The sequence below is a fragment of the Manis pentadactyla genome, chromosome 15, assembly GCF_030020395.1.
Source record: "Manis pentadactyla isolate mManPen7 chromosome 15, mManPen7.hap1, whole genome shotgun sequence".
In the NCBI taxonomy this organism is placed as follows: Eukaryota; Metazoa; Chordata; class Mammalia; order Pholidota; family Manidae; genus Manis; species Manis pentadactyla.
This window is the reverse complement of record NC_080033.1, coordinates 61,705,965-61,726,591: the sequence shown is the minus strand read 5'-3', so window position 1 is coordinate 61,726,591 and position 20,627 is coordinate 61,705,965. Positions and strand designations below refer to the sequence as shown.

Here is a 20,627-nt window from a genome sequence, read left to right as displayed (position 1 = left end):
ACCACTACTGATAGGCAGAAAGGTGGCCCCACCCACTGCACACCAACAAAAGCTGGGGCTCCAGCAAAATAGAACCAGGCACTGAAGAGTACAGTCTTGGGTTTCTGGGCACCATAGGACACCTCCTTAATAAAGCTATTACTCTATAGGCCAGGAAGCATAGCAGATCCAGCTAATACAAAGGAAGAAACACAGAAACCCTGACAAAATGAGAGGCAGAGGAATATGTTCCAAACAAAATTATAGGACAAGACACCAGAAAAAGGGCTAAATGAAACAGCACCAAACTTCTTGGTAAAGGCGCCAAAGTAAAAGTCATAAACATGCCCACTGATTTACAGAAAAAGATTCAAGTTCTGAGGGAAGACTTAAACAAAGAGACAGAAGACCTGAAAAAGAGCCACTTGGAGATGAAGAATACAGTAACTGAAATGAAACATACAATGGAGGGATTGAACAGTAGATTCCTGCAAGTAGAAAAGACAGTCAATGAAATGGAAATTACAGAACAGGAACAAAATGAAACTGAGGAACAGAGGGAAAAAAAAAGATCTTTAGGAATGAAAGAATGATAAGAGCAGTGTGACCAGTCCAAACACAATAATATTCACCTAATAGGGATAGCAGAAGGAGAAGAGAGAGACAAAGGGATAGAAAGTCTCTTTGAGGAAATAATTGTTGAAAACTGCCCTGGTCTGGGGAAGGAAATAACATGCAGGTCATGGAAGTACAGAAAGTCCCTAACAAAAGGAACCCCAGGAAGACAACAACAAGACATATAATTTAAATGGCAAAGATCAAGGATAAGGAGAGAGTATTGAAAGCAGGCAGAGAGAGAAAAAATATTACTTATTAAGAGACCCCATCAGGCTGTCATCAGACTTCTTAGCAGACACTTTACAGGACAGAAGGGAATGGCATGAAATATTTAATGTACTGAATCAGAAGGACCTGCAACTAAGAATCTTCTCTCTACCGAGCAAGATTATCATTTAAATTTGAAGCAGGAATTAAACAATTTCCAGGTAAACAGAACTTGAAGGAATTCACCACCACTAAGCCAGCCTTACAGGATGTGTTAAAGAGACTGCTGCATATGGAAATGTTCCTAAGGCTAAATAGCTTCCACCATTGAAAATAAATCCACAGTAAAGGTAGCAGACCAATTAAGTACCAAGGAAGTATGAAATTAAAACAAAATAAGCAAAGTCAATTATAACACAAAATCAGTCAAGGGATACACAAAAAGTGCAGATCAGATTATGATATCTAATACATAAAGTGTGGAGGAGGAAGAAGGAGAAAAGGACCTTTAGATGGTGTTTGAAATAGAGTATTCAGCAACTCAATACACTTATATAGTAAGGAAGCTATCCTTGTATCTTTGGTAACCACAGAACTAAAGCCTACAATAATACACAAAAAAATTACAAAAGAGAAACTTAGTCCCAAAACTAAAGAAAACCATCATATAACAAGAGAGGAAGAAAGGAACAGAGAAGAGCTATAAAAACAACCAGAAAACAATAAAATGGCAATAAGTACATACGTATTAATAATTACCATGAATGTAAATGGACTGAATGCACCAATCAAAAGACATAGAATGGCAGAATGCATAAAGAAACAAGACCCATCTATATGCTGCCTATAAGAGATTCACTTCAAACACAAAGATGTACTCAGACTAAAAGTGAAGGGATGCAAAAGATATTTCATGCTAATAATAGGGAGCAAAAATACTAGAGTTGCAGTACTTATATCACACAAAATAGACTCCAAAACAAAGAAAGTAACAAGAGACAAAGAAGGACATTACATAATGATAAAGGGGTAAGTCTGACAAGAGGATATAACCATTTTAAATATATATGCACCCAATATAGGAGCACCTAAATATGTAAAACAAATACTAACAGAATTAAAGGGGGAAATAGACTAGAACACATTCACTTTAAGAGACTTCAACACACCACTCACACCAATAGACAGATGAATCAGACAGAAAATAAGGAGAGAGAGGCATTGACTAATACATTAGATCAGATGGACTTAACAGATATCTACAGAACATTCTACCCAAAAGCAGCAGGATACACATTCTTCTCAAGTGTACATGGAATGTTTCCCAGAATAGATCACCTGTAGGCCACAAAGAAAGCCTCAGTAAATTTAAAAAGATTGAAGTTATATCAAGCAGCTCCCAGACCACAGTGGTATGAAATGAAATAAATTACCCAAAGTAAACAAAAAAGCCTACAAACATATGGAGGCTAAACAGCATACTTCTAAATAATCAATGGCTCAATGAACAAATTAAACGGAAATCAAGCATTACATGGAGACAAATGAAAACAAGAATTCAACAGCCCAAAATCTGTGGAACGCTGAGAAGGCAGTTCTAAGAGGGAAATACATAGTAATGCAGTCCTACCACAAGAAACAAGAACATTCCCAAATAAACAGTCTAAACTCACAGTTTAAAAAACTAAGAAAAAAAGAACAAATGAATCCCAAAGTTTTAGAAGGAGGGACATAACAAAGATCAGAGCAGAAAAAAATAAAATAGAGAAGAATGAAACAAAAGAAAAAAATCAATGAAACCAGGAGCTGTTTTTTTTGAGAAAATAAACAAAACAACCTCCAGCCAGACTTAGCAAGAAAAAAGAGAAAGTACGCACACAAAATCAGAAATAAAGAAGGAATGATCACAGCAGATACCACAGAAATACAATAAATTATTAGAGAACACTATGAAAAATTATATGCCAATAAGTTGGAAAACCTAGAAGAAATGGATAACTTCCTTGAAAAATACAACCTTCCAAGACTGACCCAGGAAGAAACAGAAAATCTGAACAGACCAATTACCAACAATGAAATCGAATTGGTAATAAAAATTCCCATCAAACAAAAGTCCAGGACTGATTCACAGCTGAATTCTACCAACACATTTAAAGAAGAGCTAATACCCTCCTTCTTAAAGTAGTCCAAAGAGTAGAAGAGGAGGGAGTACTTCCAAAGTCATTCTATGAGGCCAGCATCACTATTCTAATACCAAAACCAGACAAAGACACCACAAAAAAAGAAAATTATAGACCAATATCCCTGATGAACAGATGCAAAATTCCTCAACAAAATATTAGCAAACCTAATTTAAAAATACATCAAAAAGATCATCCATCATGACCAAGTGGGATTTATGCCAGGGACGCAAGGATGGTACAATATTCACAAATCAATCAACATCATACATCACATTAACAAAAAGAAGGATAAAACCCATGTGATCATCTCAATAGATGCTGAAAAAGCATTTGACAAAATTCAACATCCATTCATGATAAAAATTTTTAATAAAATGGGTATAGAGGATACATATTTCAGCATAGTAAAGGCCATATGTGACAAAACCACAGCCAACATCATAATAGCAAAAAACGGAAAGCTTTTCCTATAAAATCAGGAACAAGACAAGGATGTCCACTCTCACCACTTTTTTCCACATAGTACTGGAGAACTTAGCCACTAGCAATCAGACAACACAAAGACATGAAAGGTATCCAAATTGGTAAGGAAGAAGTTAAACTGTCACTGTTTGCAGATGACATGATATTACACATAGAAAATCCTAAAGACTCCAACAAAAAACTATTAGAGCTAAAAATTGGATTCAACAATGTTACAGGATATGAAATTAATACACAGAAATCTGTCACATTCCTATACAGTAACAATGAACTAGCAGAAAAAGAAATCAGGAAAACAATTGCATTTATAATTACATCAAAAAGAATAAAATACCTAGGAATAAACCCAAGCAAGAAACAGAAAGACCTATATTCTGAAAACTATAAGACACTCATGAAAGACATTAAAGAAGACATAAGTAGTGGAAATATATTCCTGCACACAGATAGGAAGAATTAATATTGTCAGAATGACCATCTTACCTAAAGCAATTTACAGACTACTACAGCATTTTTCAACAGACTACAACAAATAGTTCTAAAATTCATTCAAGTCACAAAAGACCTTGAATAGACAAAACAATCCTGAGAAAGAACAAAGCTGGGGAGATTACACTCCTTGACTTCAAGTTCTACTACAAAGCTATAGTAATCAAAATAGTTTGGTGCTGGCACAAGAACCGATCCATAAATCAATGGAACAGAATAGAGAGCCCAGATATAAACCCACACATATATGGTCAATTAATATACAGTAAAGGAGCCATGAATATACAATGGGAAAAAGACAGCCTCTTCAACAACTGGTGTTGGCAAAACTGGACAGCACCATGTAAGAGAACTAAACTGGATTATTGTCTAACCCCATACACAAAAGTAAACTCGAAATGGATCAAAGACCTGAATGTAAGTCACAAAACCATAAAACTCTTAGAAGAAAACATAGGCAAAAATCTCTTGAATATAAACATGAGCAATGTTTTCCTGAACACATCTCTTCGGGTAAGGGAAACAAAAGCAAAAATGAACAAATGGACTACTTCAATCTAAAAAGCTTCTGTACAGCAAAGGACACCATCAGCATAACAAAAAGGCATCCTACAGTATGTTAGAATATATTCATAAATGATTTATCCAATAAGGGTTTAACACCTGAAATATATAAAGAAATCATATGACTCAACACCCGCCCCCTAAAAAAAACAAACCAGCAACAACCCACAAATAACCCAATTGAAAAATGGACAGAGGACCTGAACAGACATTTTTCCAAAGAAGAAATACAAACGGTCAGCAGGCACATGAAAAGATGCTCCACATCACTAATCATAAGTTAAATGCAAATCAAAACCACAATGAGATATCTTCTCACCCCAGTTGGAATGGCCACTATTCAAGAGACAAGAAATAACAAATGTTTTCAAGGATGTGGAGAAATAAGGATCTTCCTACAATGTTGGTGTGAATGTCAATTGGTGCGCCACTGTGGAAAGCAGTATTGAGGTTCCCAAAATACTAAAAATAGAAACACCATTCAATCCAGTAACTCCACTTCTATGAATTTACCCAAAGAAAACAAAATCCCTGTTTCAAAAAGACATATGCACCCCTATTTTTATCATAGCTCTATTTGCAATAGCCAAGACATGGGAAAAAGCAACCTAAGTGTCCATCAACAGATGAGTGGATAAAGAAAAGGTGGTACATACACACAGTGGAATATTATTCTGCAATAAAAGGAAAAGAAATCCTGCCATTTGCAACAACACAGATGGATCTGCAGGATATTATTCTCAGTGAAATAAGCCAGGCAGAGAAGGACAAATACCATATGATTTCACTTATTTCTGGAATGTGAATACAAAGCAAAACTTAAGGATCAAAACAGCAGTAGACCTACATACACTGACTGAGAAGTGACTAGCGGTTACCAAGGGGGAGGGGTTGGGACAGGTCAGGGCAGAGGGTGAGGGGGATAAAGGGGCACAATAATTTGCAATCACAATATAAGTTGGTCATGGGGAGGGTAGTGCAGCATGGAGAACATAGTTGGTGATTCTGTAATATCTTTCTAAGTTGATAGATAGTAACCGCACTAGAGGGGGTGAGGATCTAATAGTATGGGTACATTTTGAACCACTGTGTTGTACATCTGAAACCAATATAAGATTGTAATTCAACCATAATTCAATAAAAAAGAAAAAGTGTATTAGGAAAATAAAGCTTCCCAAACAAAGGCTTCAATAGGGAATTCTAATAAACAATCTTACTCTTCTTAAATTAGTAATATGTAAAATGTTATGAATTTTGCACACAATGTTTTGTAATTTAAAGTTAGTTAAGCTTTTCAAAAAAATCCTTTTCCCTCCAAATACTGAGGCTGTATTGTCTTCCAGCCTCCTGAACTTGGCTGCTGAGCCATCTGATTCTCATTGTCAGATGGGCTTTACATCTACATCTCTGGTCTGGTGGGATGCATGCAATTCCCCCACTTCCTTATAGGTGGCACTGCAGAGAAGGACAGAGCAGAGCGCCTTCTACCGGAGAAGGGGAGACAGCGCATGGGTGCGGGATCTCGGTGAGCCGTACAGAACGTCAGGGGCGTGACAACTCTCACCCCGCCCCTGCCATCCGCGGCGCCCTGTGATTGGAGGGAGGAACTATCACTTGGCAGCGCCGTTGGGTTGTAGAGGAAGAGGGCCCCAGCGAAGTGACGCTAAGGTGGTGGAGCCGTGGAGAGTAGAGCGGGCTGGGAGTGAGAGCAACAGTCCGAACGCCCCGCCCGTCTCTCTGCGGTGAATGGCGGCGGGATGGAGCACGAGGGGAGCGGCGGCAGCGGGGGGTCGGCCGGGCTCCTGCAGCAGATCCTCAGCCTGAAGCTTGTGCCGCGGGTGGGCAACGGGACCCTGTGCCCCAACTCCACTTCTCTCTGCTCCTTCCCAGGTACCGGCCCCGCCCCGCGCTGCGCCTGCGCACTGCGTGCCCCGCCCCCTCCGCCGAGACGCGGGCGCCCCTTTCTCTTGCAGCCTGGCCTGTTGGGGGCTGTGTTCCCTCCGGAAGGAGGTGTTCTCTCCCTCGGCGGGGAGATGGGGATATAACTCCTTCCCCCGTCGCTCTCTTCCCGGCGCGTCGGCCGCGCCAGCCCGACCCTGCGCTGGGGACGAGGTCGGAGGCGGCGGCCGCAGGGGGAGCCGCCGGCGAAGGGAGCTGGTCGCCCCCGCGAACTCATCTTGCTCTTTGGAGTTTCCAGACGCCCCGGGTTCGGACTTGAGCTCGACAGAGCGCTGGAGGCGGTCGTCCCATGTTCGTTTGGGGCGCTGGATGCTCCTGGCCCCTGTAGTGCTCACCGGCCGCTGGGCTTCCGCAGCCCGGACGGACCGATAGCCCAGGCCAGGCCGAGGAGCGGCCAGAACCCGCACCCCCTCGGTTCTGGTCTCGCCCAACCCCTCTGCTCCAGTAAGTCGTCAGCTCATCGCTCGCTCCTCCGTCCAAATCCACCCACTCCACCAGTTTCTCTTCCTAGGAATCACTTTTCGATACCTATTCCCGAGTCTTCCACTCAGGAGCTCGGGGCATTTGATCCAGCTTCTTTTGAACTTTTCTTACCCCACGGCAGCCTGCTGGGCTGATAGGAGGGCTTCTCAAAATCATAGTACAAGATAGAAAGCTGTCCGTGCTCAGAAGGTCTCGAGCTCCTAGAGTGCTAACAGTGAATTTCATTCATTAACCTGAATCTGGAATGGTTTCTATTTTGGCCCCACAGAACAGGTTACCTGCATTTATGCCAAGTCAGTATGGCAGAATCATTGCTCTGAAATATTCATTGGTTTGTCACTGTCAGGAAGCTTTGAATTGATTTTTTTATAACCTGCATTTGCAATTTAGCCATTTAGATTTCTGCCTGACCCTCCTTAGTTCTCTAAGTTCAAGTTTCTTTTGTTGCTGTCATCATTTTTAACAAGTCTGAATGCCAGGAAAGGCAGATCTTTTCTTTGTGTCAGGTAGGACATTGACTCTCTGAAGATATGCATGTCATTAAAATCAATGTCAGAGTGTATTTTGTAATAGTTAAACTAAAACCCACTAATGTTTTGGTTGTGCTGTGGCTAGAATTGAGATCGGACCACACTTGGACCACTTATTTTTTTCATTCACTCAACAAATATTGACTGTCGTATGCCTACTGTTTTATCGGCACCAAGTAAAGGTGTAGTAGCGAACAAAACAAAGGAATTTTCATTTTAATGGGGAGAGAAAGAAAATACACAAAATTGAGAAGTATGGAAAGAAACGCCACCCTAGCCTGCCTCACCCCAGTGGTCTCTCAGTCCTAGCCTGGCTAGTTCTTGTCCGCCCTAATCTGGCCTTCCACCTGTTCTCCACAGAAAGCCAGATGGTCAGTGATAATGGGTACAAGGTTTCTTGTTCACGTGATGAAAATATTCTAAAGCTGCTCATGTTGATGGCTGCACATTAAGCCAATGTACTAAAAGTCACTGAATTGCACACTTGAAAAATAAGTAAGTCAAACCCCTCCCATACCGCCCTCGGGATTTGACCTTCCCTCCTCACCACACTCTTCCACCTGCCGCGCTGGCCTCCTCTGTTTCTTAAGCAATGAACCTGCTGCCCCCTCATCCAGAACGCTTTTCTCCCAACAGTTGTATGGCTTGTTTCTTCTTCCTTCAGAGTTTAGCCACCTCACGAGAATAAAAGATGCTCCTGGAAATTCAAGGGATTTAGGGGCTCTGTGTCAGGAACCAGGGTCAGAGACCAAATATTCAAACAGAAGATCTTCCTAGCACCACTCTTTGCACGGGTTTTAGGAGCTCTGTGTCAGGAACTGGGGGCAGAGATCAACATGCATGTATTTTTTGGTATTTCGCAAGGGAACTGATGGATTCCCTGGCAGGTAGGTGGAGTCTGGTAAGAGAAGGGTCTCCCAGTGGGCAGTGTAGAGAGATGCAGGCTGGCAGCAATTAGTATCAAGGCAGAACGTGGTAGGACCATTGTTCCCAGGAGTCTGATGTGGTCTGCTTAGAACCTCGGCTTCAGAGGCACTGGTTGTGTTCACACAGTTGTTTGACCTGGAACATAAGGCAGAGGGGGGCTAGCTGAGAGGATGACTGAGTGCTGAGTCTCCCGCTGCTCACTTGGCCTAGGCTTCTACTCCTGCTGATTGGGGCTTGGTTAGTCTTAAAACCTTACTTGGAAGTTTGGTGACTCAGCTGTGGAGGTTAGCCGGCCAAACCCTCTTGTTAATACAGAACTGCCTAGAAGATTCTGCAGTATGTGTGGTTTTTAACTGAAATGTCTGTTTGGAAAATATTCTTAAATATAATAAGCTCCTTGTGGGTAGGATACTTGTCTTCTGTTTTGTTTTTCACTTAAGTGCCTGGCATATGGAATGGGCTCAGTAAATATTTGATTGTTGAATGAATAAACTTTTAGTGCTTGTATTGGCTTGCTATTGCCATTGTAACAATTTACCACAAATTTAGTGGCCTAAAACAACACAGAATAATGATTTTACCATGGAGGTTGGAAGTCCAAAATCGGTCAGCAATGCTTCATTCCTTCTGAAGGCTCTAGGAACAATTGGTTTTCTTGCCTTTTCTGGCTTCTAGAGGTCACCTGCATTCCTTGGCCCCTGGCCCCTTCCTCCATCTGGAAAGCCAGTAACATTGCATCCTCACCTCTCTCTGACTCTGACCCTCCTGCCCCCTTTCACAAGGACCCTTGTGATTGCATTAGGCCCACAAGGAAAATCCAGGATAATCTCCCCTTCCAAAATCCTTAATCTAATCACACCTGCAAATTCCCGTTTGCCGCATATTCGCTCTGAGGATGAAGTATATGGACATCTTTGGGACCCATTCTGTCACCAGTGCTTAATCTAATTTCCCCTTATAATCTTTTACTTCAGATGAATTGTCGTTTATACTTCAGCATTGAGAAGTGAGGTGACTTAAGCCACCAAAATAAAGCTAAAGGAAGATAATGCACTTAATTTGAAACAGTGAACAAGGAAATACACTGTAAGATACATAAACAGATTTTTGACAGTGTGTTGAGCCAGGGAAATGGAAAGTACTATATGATGATCAATAAACAGCTATTAAGTAGATAGCAAATTAAGATGCAGTAGATTAAAGGGATATCACTTAATTTTTTATTTCTGAAAGTGTTTTATTGATCGGGGTTTGCCTCTGCTATTATATCTGAAAAGTGTCTTATAAACAATGTAGTACTCATCTAATATAATAAAGCCATTTTTTCTACTTAAAGTGACTTAAGTGATGCTATGTAAAATATGTGGGCACTGAGGCAGCTAATGGAGGTCGCTCAAGGATGTAGGAGGGTGCAGTGTGCTTCCCCTTCTCAGAAACTCAGGAAAGTGCTGACCTGAGCTGCCACGCCTTGTGTGCAAATGGGCCTCGCAGCTTTTAGGAAAATTGAGATGTGGGTTGATAGCCTAGCGGCCTCCTTGGGCAGGTGCTGTGCTCCAGAAGTGGGGACAGGCCAGTGTTGGTGTTCACAGTCTTCTCGGGCTGCTAAAACAAAATACCAGAGACTGAGTGGTTTAAATAACAGAAATTTACTTTCACGGTTTCTGAGACTGGGAAGTCTAAGATCAGGGTGCCCGCTTGGTTGTGTGGTGGTGAGGGCCCTCTGGGGCCACCTTCTTGCTATGTCCACACGTGGTGGGGAGAGAAAGAGAGAATGAGAGACAGAGATCTCTCTTCCTCTGCTTATAAAGCCACAGTCCTATTGGATTAGAGCTTCAACGTAGGAATTTTGGTGGAACACAGTTTAGTCTATAGCACTTGGGTAGCACTCCTGAGTGTCTGGACCCACTTTTCTCGATGTGACCAATTTAGTGTGCCTCTGGCAGATCAAGGACTCACCTTCCAGTTTACTGCCCAGATGGTTCTATGGCAGCCAGCAAGCAGCCTGGCTCCGCAGGGCCTGGAGTTGCTGCAAAAAGTGGGTGCTTATCTGAAACTTGGGGCGCTCCAGCTAAAGAGTGGTGTCAGGTCAGTGGTGGGGCCCCAAGTCAGTGGTGGCAGATAGCCAGCAGGATGGCAGCTGCTCTGAGTTCTTGGAGACAGGTCTGCATCGCATTTGTCTGCCCCAGGCAGTGGCATCCCTGGTGCCATCGTAGAACTTTATCTGCACCCTGGGTGGCATCATGGAGGTCAGAGTCCCTTGAGTGATCTGGGGGGTCGCTGGTAAGGACTGAGGGCCAGGCTGCCCTCCCTGAGCCAGGGTGTGACTGCAGCTGCCCCGGCAGGAGGGATATGTGGGCCAGAGCTCAGGTGAGTCACATTTACTGGGGAGGAGCAGTACCTGGGCACCACCCAGTGCAGCCTCTGGAGCTGCTGCCAAGAAAGGAGGGCAGTGCTGCAAGAACAGCTCCCGACCCGAGGCTGGGGGGAGGCTGAACGAGGAAAGGTTTGTTTCCCAAGAGGATGGGGCCTCAGACGCTGAGAATCCTGCCCACAAGTTCTGATCCAGTCTGTTGATTGGAAGGGTGGTTTTTCTTCGGTGGAAAAACGGCAGTAGTTCATTAGTAAATATATATTTTTTATGTACTTAATTTTTAAGTTTGGGACATTACTATTTAATCACTTTGTACTCCGTATTACATGACTTAACTGTTTTAGCAGACATCCTTCAAATGTCAAACAAAATATTACCAGTTTCAACAGTATTGTAAGATCACTCTGGGATATATCTTGTCCAGTAGAAAAAAAAAATCTCACAAATGGTTTGAAACTATAACAATCTAATGATTTTTTAGCAGAACAAAAGTTCCAGAACACCTGCAGTCATTTGTTATTTTTAGTAAGCTTTGAGCTCTAGATAGGGCATCACTGATGCTTTCACACAGAGCCTCTCCCCCAGAACAGCAGCTAGCGCCCTCATTTAGGTGTATGTAGAACATGGTACTAATTGAAGCTTTATTTGACTAAAAATGAGCAAAGAATTAGCACAGTCATCAGTGACAACACAGAGGGTGGCTTGGGAGATTTGCCCCCACCTCTGATCTCCATTAGTCCCTTTAGTCACCCCTTTCCTCCCAAGAAGGATAAGAAATTGACCTGGGGAAAAAACACACACACAACAGCATGCTTACAACTCCAAACAGCTTCCAGAAAGCCCCTGGTCCTCCCCTGTCCTGCTGTCCACTCTCCCCAGGCTGATTGATGCTCCTCACTGGACTCTCAACTATTCATTCCAGGCATCCTGAACAGTTTAATTTAAAAGGAAAGCTTTTTTTTTTTAAATCAAAATAAAAGTGAATTATCATCATGTAACCATAGTGTTGTTCATGTAATTATATATTAATGATACCAAAAAAAAGAAGTGAATTATCATCAGTGCTCCCCCTGCCCCATCCCATTCCCCAGAAATATCAGTTACCTATTGCTTAATATCTACAAAGAGGTGGCACAGAAGATGAGGACATGGCTCCCAGAATCAGGGTCAAACACGGCTGCCTAACGCCAGCAGTGTGGGCTCAGGCAAGTTTCTTTACCTCCCTCTGCTTCCATTTCCTCATCCAAGAGCCAGGGATATTAGTAATTTGTGCCTCATGGAGCTGTTCAGAGGATTAGATGAGTTAGTGTTCATAAAGCACTAGAACAGCACCTGTGCATATTGTAAGTATTTATTAAATAAACATATGTCCAGACTTTTCTCCCAGTACAAAGGAGTAATACATGAACATATTTTTTTCATTTGTTTTATTTTACAAACACAAGATCTTATGTTACATACCATTCAGCAACTTCTTTGACTTCGCAGTGTGGCTTGTGCATCTTATCCCATCCTTACATAAAGGTCTCATATTTTTATGTGATTGTATAAAGTTCCATTGTATGGATGCCCTAAAACATGTTTCACAAGCCCTACATTGATAGACATGCAGTTGGGATCTAGCTTTTGCCTAAGACAGTGCTGGGGGGACCTCTCGTTACCCTGTCCCTGCCTGCGTGTGTGTTCCCATATGAGATGATCCTGGAAGTAAATTCGCTGTGGCAGAGGGTGTGCACATTTGATCTTTTTGGATACACACTTCCAAATTACCCTCCGGAAAGGTTTTCTGGTTTATATTCCAGTGGGACCTGTGAAGTCATGTCCTGGCAGTCTTTAACTGCACTTGCTGGCTTTCGCTTTGGAGTCCTTTGTGTGCCCTTCAAAGCCCACCATGGCATGGCCCCATCTGTCTCACAGTCTTGTAAACCCTCTGCTTCAGTCAGGGCAGTGGTTTTTAATCAGGGCAGTTTTGCCCCCACGGGATGTTTGGCCATGGCCGGAGGTATTTTGGGTTGTCACAGCTGGTGAGAGAGCGCTACTAGCACCTAGTGGGAGAGGCCAGGGGCGCTGCCCCACGTCCTGCAATGCACAGGACTGCCCCCAGCACAAAAACTTGACTGGGCCACATGGCAATAGCGAGGTGGTCCAGAAAACCTGACTTTAGCTATTGAGTGACCTCTAAAACTGCGTTTACTTACCTGCTTCAAGGATGGAGAATGGATTTAATTAATGTGACACCTTCATCATATCCATGTGGAGAGCTAAAGAGCTATCTTGAGAATTCCAAAGCCTCACCTGGGCCCATTGGGGAAATGCTGTGCCAGCCATTTATCAAGTTGTAAAGTCTTGAGGGCAGGATAGTATCTCCCCCTTTTTTGTATTTTTCAAAGTGTGTCATGTATAGGTTTTTATACATAGTGATCAATTATTTTAATGTTGCCTGAGTTACAGTCATCCTAAGAGCTATTAGAGGTTCTCTCTAAGAACCTGCCCTTGCTTACTTGCCATTTGTCTTTAAACCAAACGTTTATATTTTCTGGTATTTATGTCATATCTTAAAGATCTCTGATGTTCTAATGGTGATGGCTTGATATTTAATGAATTGTCTTGAAAATGATTGTTGAATGAATAAAAGTTGCACATTTTCTGTTTTAGAAGACTGAATAATCCAAACGTCAGGGAAGATCAAAAGGCATTGATTGCATGATACCCTGTCAGTGGTACTATACTTGTACTTCTTATGTGAGGGAAATGATTTAGGACAATTTTCAAATCTATTTTTGGGGATAGGGGCTGGTCAACTTTTCCTGTAAAGGGCCAGATAGGTTTTGCAGGCAACGCGGTCTGTGTCCCTGTTTTAGGTCTGCTCTCGTAGTTTCAAAGCAGCCACAGACAAGGCTGAAAGGAATGGCCATGGCTGTTCCAGTGATACTTTGTGTACAAAACCAGGTGGTGGCCTGCTGGCTGTAGTTTGCTGTTGCCTCTAAAACCATCAATTTTTGGATATATGACCGATGAACCTACATTGCGACTGAGTGGTTTTCAAAATGAAGTAACAAGGTACGACGACTGCCCCTTTGTAAGGATTGCCCTGGGAAAGTCCGTGATTTGCACCTTTCTTTGCTTTCCCTTGTAGAGATGTGGTATGGCGTGTTCCTGTGGGCCCTGGTGTCCTCTCTCTTCTTTCATGTCCCTGCTGGATTACTGGCCCTCTTCACCCTCAGGCGTCACAAATACGGCAGGTTCATGTCTGTGAGCATCCTGCTGATGGGCATCGTGGGACCAGTTACCGCTGGCATCTTGACAAGTATGTTAGACATTGAAATACCCATCAAAATCTTTCATATGACTAGTTAGTTAATTTCGAGACCAGTTTTAGAAACACGTCTGAGTGAGATAAGGAAAAGAGCGACTTTTAACCACTGGTCCTGGTTTTTAATGTATTGTTTTTATCTCATCCCCGAGCCCCCATTATTTGGCGAACATCTTTGACTTTCTGAGTCATATTGTCTCTCACTTGCTTCAGGGAATCTGTGCTGAACCTTGTGAAATACATCTTGTGAGATGGGTCACTACTGAAAGAAAGATATTTATCATTTTGGAAGCTTGCTTGCTTGCTTTTTTTTTTAAGTAGAGTTGATGTGCAGAATTGTACTGGTTGCTCCTTTCTTGTCAGCCACCACTTGCCCAGTGGCACCGCCAGATGGGTGATGAATTACTTCCACTCTTTCAGCTGTGGTTACTTTAAGGAAGGAAGAATAATTCTGCTGACAAGAATTCTTGTTTAGAAAAGCACCTGATTTTTCCTCTGGTTATTTTTTTTCCTCTTTTGACTTTCTGAATAAGAATCAGAGCACCATTCATATTATAGATTATTTTTACCCTTTGCTTTATGTCACGGGACTGAGAAGGATACGTTTCAATCACTTTTGAACTCCTAATTAAATATAAATGTCATGTATCGTTTGTATAAATTAAAAATTATAAGAAAGCAAAAATAAAACCCCTCCATTATTACATCCCTAAGTGATAACCACAGTTGCATTTTGGTGTATGCTTTCAGACTTTTTTTAATGGTATACATGCGAACAATATATTCTTAGAAACATTGCATTCCTGATAATTTGTAACTTCATTTTTTTCATTGTGAACTTAAACCTAGAGGTCTAAAAAGAAATCTCCCTCAGTCTCCTCTTTCATTTGAGTTTATTTGGGGACAGCGTGGCCTCATTTCTCTGTGTTCTGTAGATGATGAAACCTTTGTGATCAAGGGAGAAGGCCAATTTCCTCCTGTCTGCGTGGAGGAGTTTCCAACTGGCCTTGTACAGTCTTGTTACCTGTGTCACTTGTTGCTGCTCTTTAGAGACCCTCTGCTCCAGTTTCCTTACTGGCTGACTGGCTCCTAGGATCTGTCTCAGACTTCTCATCAGTAAAATAGGGATAATACTACCTGCCTCACATGCTGTGTGAATATTATGTGAAATAGTGTGTTTTTAAAGTGCTTACTGTAATACCTAACACATGGGGATTGTGCAGTAAATGCCATGTTCGTTCCACAAATGAGTCTGTTTCCTTCCCATTTTGCTATTCCTTCTTCCCTTTTTCATCATCCAGATCCCACTTTGGGGCCCAATTCAAGTTCCTTAAGCTTCCTTCTTCTACCCAACCCACTTTTCGTAGAGGTAAATTACAAAACAGCCCAATAAGCAGGTACCTTTTAGGTGTTAGCAACTCGTGTATGCATGGCCACTGGAAGTGGGCATTTCAAAGTCACAAATGTTCCAGGCGACCAATACAGATATTGATTAATATTGTTCTTTCTTCTTCTTAAAATATGTTAATATACTTAAACTGTATAGACATTTGATTGAGACACTATATAATGTCTTGCATTATTCAAAATCTGTTTCATGCCTGTACTTCCTGTCTTGTGTCCCCAGCGAGATTCTGAGCACTATAATAATAGGGATCACACCTTATTAAAAAAAACAGAAGTAAATATATATTTGAGTGAGTTAACACACTGCAACCTGGGAGAATTGTTTAGAACATTTTTTGAGGGAGGGTCATATGCAAACTTTAGATCTATTCTTTTCAAACTAAGGAAATCTTGACTTTCTTAGTACAATGCGGAGTCCCTGTAGCAACTGAGATGGGTGTCTAGACAGATGGAGATGTTTGTGTTTTTGTTTGCTGTGTCTAGGACGTTATGGTGACTAACACGATAGAAACCGTTAATGATACGGGGAACAGAGACAAATACCTGAGTAGCTCTCCTCTCGTGCCCTTTGAATTAATAACACTTCCTAGGCTTAGAGTCCCCAGTCCTCTTTTCCTTTGCCACGCTTTACTCCCTCCTCCGCCCATTTCTTGAAGGGAACTCTGATTATAATAGCAGGTGGAGCAGGGATTCCCTGTGGCTTCTCATGAAATATTTCTTGCTCAGTCTCACACAAAAGTTTCTTTGTCATTTATTGCCAAGATTTTACTAGGTACCTGCTTGTTAAATGCTAAGCATGGAAAATAAGACTTGTTTTTGAGTTTGCAATCAGGTCACATGGAAATTGCCATCTTTGTGATTTTGGTTATGACTTCCAGATGATTTTATTTAAGAAACCTAGAAGACTCAGTTTTAAGGAATCACTTTTCAATCGAAAAGTACATGTCAGTGATTTATAAACCAAATAATGAATACTTAAAACCTAGAGTGGGCAGCAAAAAGAATAGGGAAAATGAAAATTTCTATAATATTAAAATTTTTAATGTAAAAAATCTGGAACATTTTACTTAGAGTAGAATGTTTGGTACTGTATTTTCCTGATTTAATATTAACCTTGATTTTTTTTTTTAACACTCCTGAATTTTTTAATAGGTGCAGCAATTGCTGGAGTGTACCGAGCAGCGGGAAAGGAAATGATACCATTTGAAGCCCTCACCTTGGGCACCGGACAGACATTTTGTGTAGTGGTGGTCTCCTTTTTAAGGGTCTTGGCTACTCTATAGCATATACCCTTATGCTATGATGTCGAACCTAAGTTATATAGAATCCTCAAAAAGAAGACATGGAGTGTAGTGTTTTCCTCTTCAATGAAAGCAACTTGAATGAAAATGCATGTGAAGAATAGTATCTCAGCCCTCTCTTCAATTTGAAGCTCCAAGAATTGAAGGTCTTTTTGGACTTCTGTTGTTCTCAACCAAAAAAAATCAAATTTCTTATCTTTTTTTTTTTTTTTTCGGTAGCTATTGAATTTAAGCAATTTAAAGGTGCACTTTTCCCAATCATGTCAATAGTTCTTCTGGGTTGGCATCTTTGCACTGAAATTTATAATATTCTGTGACAAAATGCAGTGTTGCACATTTCAGAGCAACTATGGGAAATACTGGTTTATTTCTGAGCAGAATATACTAAAATCTTATTTAAGCTGATCTCAATGAGAATTTAGTAGACTCTTCTTTTGCTACATCTTCGTGACAGTAAGTGCCGACTAGGTTTTAACTGAGTTTATAGTTTTGAGAACAAATTTGGTGAAATAGAAGAGGAAAAAAATCTGTAACAAGTAGTGGCATCAATTCCACTGTTTAAAGGAGATGATGTGACGTGGATAACTAGCTCTGATTACTTAATATATTTTAAGAGATGTGAATTTGTTGTTTTGTACATTTTATCAAAATAAGCTAGCTAATTGAGGCTTTTTTCCCCCCAGAATTCCTGTACTACCTTTTCCTATCATTCTTATTCTATTAATTGTATTTAGTTTAATTGGCAGCACACCCTGTTAAATAGTTTGAGCTGAAAATTTTAAGCCATATTGGTTAGGATGCTCTTTGGACATTGAGGGCACCACAAAAAAGGGAGGTTAAATTTTCTGTTAGAGTTTTTCTTAGTGACTGGTTTTTAAATGACTCCTGAGAAATTGTCGAAGTGCAGCTTAAACTAAAGTTAGCAAATACTGATTTCTTCGTCTTATCGTGCTTACCTCGTAGAGGGTCTTCAGCCCATTTTCACAGTTTTGGGTACCACTCCCAAGAAGTGGCTGTAGTTTAATTTTCAGTTATGCCTCTAGTGTGCCCTTTCCATTTTCTTTCAAGAGAATTAAATACCAAATGGTTTTTAAACCCAACTTTAGCTATTTCAATTTTTTATCCTACTGCCTAATTTTCTTTTTCATTAAAAGGCCTGAAAACTGTGACCTTTAAAAGATAAAGGATTGCAAAAATTAAGTATCTAACTTGATCCTTACCACCTGAACCATTTTGTATGGAATACAATCATCATTATCTAATTAAAATAGCCCAGAGGACCAGTGTACCATAGAAAAAAAATTACAGAGGGACTACAAAAATTAACTGGACATTTTTTTTTCTAACCTAATAGGCTATTAGACAACTTCTCAAATTATACTGACATATACTCAGACTATGTCGAAAGTACAAGTAGAGTCACAGTGCTGGCACTTGTCCTTAGAAATACCCCAAGATGATTCTCCGATGCTCAAATCTTCCTTTTAAGTAAATTTAAAGTCTTTAAAGACTCTATTTTTCAGTTCAAAGAGCTGTGATTTTGAGAAGTAGCCATTCAGTTTAAGAAATTTGAGGATGTTGCATCCATTATTGTAGAAAATGATTTTAATCCTTTCTATTGAAAGATGCCTCTCTATTAGAGTTTTCACCTAAAACATTCTTTTGGATAGAATTTTACAAATTGAATATGTGGGCCAGTAGTTGGTGAGCCTGCCCCCAAACACTGACTCATAAACATACTGATCCATGATTTAAAAGTGTTTGGTTATTTTTCTTTTAGAGCCAAGACACAAAAATTAATGTATTTTGAAAGGTGGTTTTTGTTTCCATCTGTTTCTCATTTGCTATACTTTGATTATCTACTCTTTAAAAACTTCAAATATAAAATGTATCCTTAAATTATTGAATGTTTTATCTGTCCTACTATGTGAACATTCTCCTGTGAATTAATGTAAATAGACTACATAGATTGAACTTTGTAGCTTCAAATATTTTCAGGGAGAAACTATTTGAATAGTAAAGAATGTCTATTCCCCTTGGGGTTTTTTTTTTTTGTTGTTGTTCTATTTGTTTTTTAAAATTTCTCATCTCAAATACATAATTATTTGGAGGTGGTTGCTCAAGTGGAAAAATGTTGGCATTTGTGTTGAACATTTTATTTTACTGTATGTAGTTTTTTGAGAATTTTTGCCAAAAACTGGCTTTCTTAGAGACATAGACAGCCACCCCTCCTTCAGCTGTACATCCAGTTTTCCTTTTTTTATGTGGGGGAAGGAGGCAGTCCCCATCCATAAAAGCTGATTTCTGGATTCTTTAATATGGGGACTTTGGGTGAAGGCATTTCATGAAGATTTCAGTCCACATACAAATGTGTAATGAATATTCCAGGAGAAAATACATCTCTTTCTGCTGTTAACTCATTTTTTTAACAGCAAAACATTTCTTCTTAGGAAATGTTTAAACTAGTGAGAAAAAGTTCATGCAAATTATTGCCTTTGAACCTTCCTTGTGTTTAAAATTTCTAAATTGTATGTTAGCTTTTGATTCCAATGTCCTTTCTGACTGTTCTGGTTCGAGTTAAGTTCTTATCACAGCGGCAGAGCATATCAACCTCCCCTAAGAAACCATTTCCTGGAATGTGAAGTCCGGGTGCCATTAGCTATCTACTTGCAGAAAGTTTTGTGTTCCTGCATTTCTTTTTTATGCACTCTGTTGGGTTGGTTGTGACTAAAATCAGCTTAACTTTTTGTATTAGATATATTGCTAAACTGCTACAGTCAAAATGATCAAATCTTTATACAATAGAAAATTACTTAAATTTTATTTTTCTACTGACATTTCTAATTCTGATGTAAATGTTTATCAATAAAGAATTTCTTTGAATTCTGTAAACTGGAACTATTATTTCTTTTTTCAGCTGCCAGTGAGTTTTAATCTTTTGCCATAATGTTGTCTGACTTAAGTTTTTCGTTTTTTTTTTTAAATAAATTAGTACTTAGCATGTGTTTAAATTTATTTCTTTTATGTTCAACTTCTTACTAATTTATGGTAAAATTCTTCTTCAGAGATGTGATTAAATTGTACTTACATGTGAATTTGAGTCTTTTTAACTCCACTTTGAGGGCTATATCTTACCATTAAGAAGCTTTTGTATGAGTCCATATTAGAGTGGCAGAAAGCTGATACAGTGTATTAAAAAATTGATTTTTTAATAGTAAGTCCACATGAAGAGTGGCTCCAAAGTTGTTTTAGTATGTTCAGTGACATTGTCTTTCTCTGCTCTACCATTTTTAGCAAATTGGATTATCGAGTTTGGATAGTTTACCTCATGGTCACAAGATGACTGCTGCAGTTCCAGGAATTACAGATAGATATACAATGTCTGGTAGGAGACTGCTTATCCATTCTAACTTTTTTTTATTGGGGTATAATATACAGTAAAGTGCACAAATCTTAAATGCAAAGCTCGATGAATTTTCATGTATTCATATATTTGTGTGACTCAGATCAAGGTACAGGATATTTCTAGGCCCCAGGGGGATATGTGCAGAGTTTGGCCAGAAGCCCCCAAAATTGTTATGTATCCAGGGCCCAAAAGAGGAGGAAATTCCAGTTTTCAAAAAGGTGATAATGTGATATTGGACAATAGAAAGAAAGTATGGAAGATGAGGGGCTAAATGTGCTGAGTTTGGCAGAGAACCCCACAAATGATTACCGAGACAATGCAGTATAATAGTGAACCAGGAATCTTCTAGGGAGTTGGGGGGATTTGTACTCTAGCCAATTGGAGAACCTGTCTAAAGGGGCCAGTCA

At 40.2% G+C, this 20,627-nt stretch overlaps 1 protein-coding gene across 1 annotated transcript; it reads left to right on the top strand.

Moving 5' to 3' along the window:
- The first annotated feature begins 6,006 nt into the window (after positions 1–6,006).
- TMEM170A (transmembrane protein 170A) lies at positions 6,007–20,265 on the top strand. Its single transcript, XM_036909295.2, has 3 exons — positions 6,007–6,413; positions 13,930–14,100; positions 16,666–20,265. Exons 1-3 carry the CDS (start codon positions 6,281–6,283, stop codon positions 16,794–16,796), a joined length of 435 nt encoding a protein of 144 aa, XP_036765190.1. The 5' UTR covers positions 6,007–6,280; the 3' UTR covers positions 16,797–20,265.
- The last annotated feature ends 362 nt before the right edge of the window (positions 20,266–20,627 follow it).